The 4,902-nt window shown below is 44.3% G+C and overlaps 1 protein-coding gene across 2 annotated transcripts in view; it reads left to right on the top strand.

Moving 5' to 3' along the window:
- Positions 1-586, top strand: part of POC5 (POC5 centriolar protein) — a 152,577-nt gene extending 151,991 nt beyond the window's left edge. For both annotated transcript variants that reach the window (XM_075342287.1, XM_075342294.1), the window contains one exon: positions 72-586. In XM_075342287.1, coding sequence (XP_075198402.1) covers positions 72-215 — 144 coding nt within the window. In that variant the 3' untranslated portion in view covers positions 216-586. The remainder of the gene's footprint in view (positions 1-71) is intronic.
- The last annotated feature ends 4,316 nt before the right edge of the window (positions 587-4,902 follow it).

Here is a 4,902-nt window from a genome sequence, read left to right as displayed (position 1 = left end):
GGCATTGTTTTAATTTTTTGATTATGGATATTTGTGTAATTATTTTTTCTAAATGCACTTTGTCTTTAAAGCAAACCATTTCTCAAGCCATAGCTGCAAAATACCCTCGCTCTACATTGCACGGTGCCAGCTCCACCACTGGCAGAGGTGCTGGGCAGAGTGCCCGAACGTCTCACGTCCACTCCGGGGTTCATTCAATCAAAGTCGTTGACTGACCTGCAGTTCTTGTGTCTTCAAAGTCCCATGAGCAAATCAACAAGAAGAGCGTCCATGCAGCCATAGTGAAGTTCTGGTTCCGAATGATACAAAGCCTTGATTCCGGATGGGGAATCAATTTCGCCTGCTGTTCATGCCTTCAGACGTAACAGAGTCCTGTTTCTCCTGGTTAATGCCGACATTTCTCTTACACGTGGCTGTAGGGTGCAGTTACCGAGGTGACTTATGTGTGTTGTATAGTATTTATCAAATCTAATTTATTTTCTGTTTCATTAAATACCTTTCTATGGTGCAGAAGTTTGTGGACAAAATTGACCTTAATTGAGATTATCTACTGCTGCTGTGTTTTTATAAAATTTTAACTATTTTGTAATAAAGTCTAATTTCATTTACAATTTGTGAGTGTTTCAATTAATCAGAGCAGAAATGCATGAATAAATGACTGGAGATTAAGGTTTTCTTGGAGAAAAAAAAAAAAAACATGAAAGCATTGCGAACTGTACAGGTGTCATGGCACAAGTGACTTCTGCCTTTCTTATAGGGATCCAATCACCAGGATTTTACTATATAAACTAAAGCCAGTGCTATACTGACACTATCAGGCGGATTCTCAACATACCATTAGTGGTCAGTTCGGATGTTTAGGTTTTGAAATCCAAGAAAGTAAAGTTTATAAAATCATCAGCTTCTTGAGTGACAGCAGCTGAGGATCAGATAATACAAAAAAGAGACTCCGGCACACTGACTGAAGAGATGAGAGAAGTCAATTGCGTGCTCAAAAGATTTTTTTATTTATTGTTAATTATATTCATGGAGAGTGACATTGTCCGACGTTTCAACCCAGTGGGTTTTTTTCAAGGGCTTTGTCTATCAATGCAAGATACAGAAAGAGAAGAAAGTGAGTTTACATACAAAATGTATAGACATATTACATGGGTATCATGTGTGTACAAATACACATGTCGAGTACATACGAAAACCAAAACATAGTACAAATGTACAAAAAGGAGCATACTCATGGCAGTGTCAATCATACTAAGAGAAAACATATCCCAAGTTAAAATATATAAATTGGCTATATGTGGCAAAATATACCTCTGAGTTAAGTGTATACACATACCTATTTATTATAGAGAAATATTCGCAGGGAGCACCAAAGGTAATGTTTCTCAGATAATCAAGATGCTATCTAGAACAAATGTGCAAAAATTAGACGCTTATTCTCATTTAGATGGAATAGGTTCTTTATATATTTCTTTATTAATCTATAGGGAGAGTAATCTATAGTATTTAGGTAAAGAGTACCTATGGAAATATGCTTGTGAAGCCTTGAAATGTATCATTGTTTCACTAATGACCACATAATCAAGTATAGGGGTCAACTGTATGGACACCCAAAAAAAGAGAAGGAGCGGGGGGCCACGAAAATTGGTACAATGATGTCTTTTAGTGACCAAACATGCAATATAAAAAATTACATATTCATACACAGGGGGGGGTTGTAATACCTTGTGTCAAATAATAGCTCGCATTTCCATATATGGTATATCGCTTTAAGGCTATGTGCGCACTTACCGGATTTTTCGCGGATTTTGCCGCGGATTTGCTGCATGTTTCGCTGCAGAAAATGTTCATAACATCTCTGCAGTGAATCACCAGCAAATCCTATGGAGAAAAAAAATCCTGTGCGCACTGGGCGGAATTTGACAGCTGCATGTTTTGCTGCGGGAATCCCGCAGCAAAAACAAGTGCATGTCACTTCTTTTCCGCACATCGCTGCGGGATTTCACTCCATTGACTCAATGTTAATCATGAAATCCCGCAGGGAATAACGCAGGCAGCAAATTCTGTGCGGTTCACTGCGTTTTCCTGCGTTATTCCCTGCGGTATTTTGCGGTTTACCTCCGGTAATGTGCATCACTTGCTTGCGGTTTTGCAGGGAAGTGATGTCATTACAGGAACAGGAAGTCGTGCAGAGAGTAAACACACACACACATCACAGACATAGATCACATAGACACAGACACATAGAACACACATAGAAAGAAAACGGAAATATAGAAAACAAAGAACGTGGGCTCCGCTGCATATTTACCTTCCAGCCGAGGTAAGCACACAGCGGCGGCCCGGTATTCTCAGGCTGGGGAGGGAGAGGGGCAGGGGTAATGTCCCCCGCCTCACTCCCCCTCCGGCAGCCGAGAATATCAGCCGCAGCTGCTCCGGCACTGTCGCATGCAATATGCGGCAGCGCTGGCGTGTCCTCGGCTCTTCTTGCCACCGTGTAGCAGTGGTGACAAGGTAATACAAGGGGTTAATGGTGATGGGGGACCACCGCCATTAACCCCAGGCTTGATCATGGCAGCGTCTATGAGACAGCTGACATGATCAACCCGTAAGTAAAGTGAAAAAAACACAGACACCGAAAAATCCTTTATTTTAAATAAAACCAACAAGCCTCGTTCACCATTTTATTAACCCCTCCCAAACAAAGCTCCGGCGTAATCCACACAGCTCCGGCTCCGACGTCCTGCACTGCTGACATCCAGCCGCGACTGTCACAGACACAGGCTGAATGCAGCAGACAGCAGGGGTAATTACCGGTCATTTCCCACGGCCGGTAATGTGAACTCACTGCCGACCGTGGGAAATGCAGCGATCTGTCTATCCCTCTATCTATCTATCTATCCCTCTGTCTATTCTTCTGTCTATCTACTATCAGAATTAAATGTATTTTTTTTTTTTTTTTTTTTCTTCAATGTGCTTTATTGCATTGAATGCTATAAAGCACATCCCAACCCGCACGCGGCAATACCGCGAACAATACCGCGGTAAAGCCGCGGCAAACCGCATGCAGTTTTCGGGTGCGGTTTCCCGCGGTTTTTTACCGCGGGTGCGGTAATCTTTGAGAGGATGCGGAATTTTCTCAAGAAAATTCCATTTCCCAGTGCGCACAGAGCCTAAAGGTACAAAGCACCTATGTAGATGAAGTAATAGGTACAAAATCACGTCAATACACTAGGGACATAATGCATCTGTATAAGATAAGTTCATATGAGAGGATTTGCATACCTGTATTTAAACTATCGTGAATAAGGTTCGAACTACTTAATGGACGGACTGGATGTGGAAGGTCCCATAAATACGTGGCTAATGGAGGAACAATATATGTAAACACATGCTATGACGTATGCAACAGGATTTATAAAAGAAACATAAGAAACATACATGGCGAAAGGTGGATGCATTAAACAAATGAGTGTGTTGCCAAATGCGGCACGGTCACATACCTCCCAATACTGAAACAGTCAAAGACAATGTGTGGAGTAATGGTAATAGGCCGAAAAGGCGCTGGAGAAAAAGGATTTACATGACTGTCATAAATATCATGAAGTTGAACTGGTTGGCAGAAGAGAAAGAGGACGGATCTACATACCATTGGTGGTGCAGGGGGTGACCTGGAGCCGGGGAGCCTGCCATGTGGGGCCGCATGTGGCTTTATATATGGAAGAAGTGCCTAACCGGCGTGTGACGTAAACGACGCATGCGCGTAGGGCGGAATCACCCCGCGCATGCGCGGTGGGACGGAGCCCCCGCTGGGAGAACCGTCGCCACCGCGCAGGCGCGGATGGCAGACCGCCCCGCGCACGCGCGTGAATGGACTGTGGATGTGTCATGAGCGCGTGCGCGTAGGGCCGAGCGGAACGCGCGCACGCGATGGCACCAAACGCCGCCCTCGGGCGGCGAGGCGCCACCGCGCACGCGCGGAAGGCACGGCCCCGCTCACGCGCGTGACCGGGGACTGAAATAAGTGTGTATGTGCACATGGTAGGCTGAACGCCCCGCGCCTGCGCACAAGGGTGGACGCCACTGAGTGGCATTGCATCCCTGCGCACGCGCAGAAGGCGGAAAGCCCCATGTGCACTGTGAAGTTATAGGAGAGACACTATAGGCTGCTGGTTGTAGTTACATAAGAGTACCAAACAATAATGGAGACAAACCGTGAGTGGTGCATTAGTACAAGATGGGGTGACGTGCTCAAGTGAGTCAGGTGGGATTCATGGTGAATCAGGTGACAGGTGGTGCCTGCATGGGAAACTAAAGGATAATTAGCCATAAGGAAAAAACTATATGGAAGTAAAAGGTTAATGCATCCATTCACAAAGCATAATGAATACCATAATCAAAAAAGGAAAATTATTATAAGGTTAATGCTGCTGCAAACATAATCATATCACGCAGTAAAGTAGGACCAATCCTAACATGTCTATAGGGCAATATCGTATTCACGATTGAGACCATGTGGTTCTAATGTCCTAAGTGTGTGAATCCAGAAGGCTTCTCTTTCTTTTAGCCTTTTGATTCTGTTGCCCCCTCGTCTTAATGGTGGTACATGTTCAATGATGTGATAACGTAGTTGGGCCACTGTGTGTCCATGGGTATCGAAATGATGTTGAATCGGAAGTAACACCTGCCTGCATCTGATGGTAGACTTGTGTTTATTTATGCGGTCTCGGACATGTTGGGTGGTCTCACCAACATATCCGAGACTGCACGGACATTTTATCAAATAAACCACAAATGACGATTCACAAGTGAGATAATCATGTATCTGATAAGTTTTGCCAGTGTGTGGGTGGGTAAAAGTGTCACCACGAACCAAGTTATTGCACTGTAAACAGTGCAGGC

This window comes from Anomaloglossus baeobatrachus, chromosome 1, assembly GCF_048569485.1.
Source record: "Anomaloglossus baeobatrachus isolate aAnoBae1 chromosome 1, aAnoBae1.hap1, whole genome shotgun sequence".
NCBI lineage: Eukaryota > Metazoa > Chordata > Amphibia > Anura > Aromobatidae > Anomaloglossus > Anomaloglossus baeobatrachus.
Note: the sequence above shows the minus strand (reverse complement) of the source record. Positions and strands in the feature narration are given on the sequence as shown.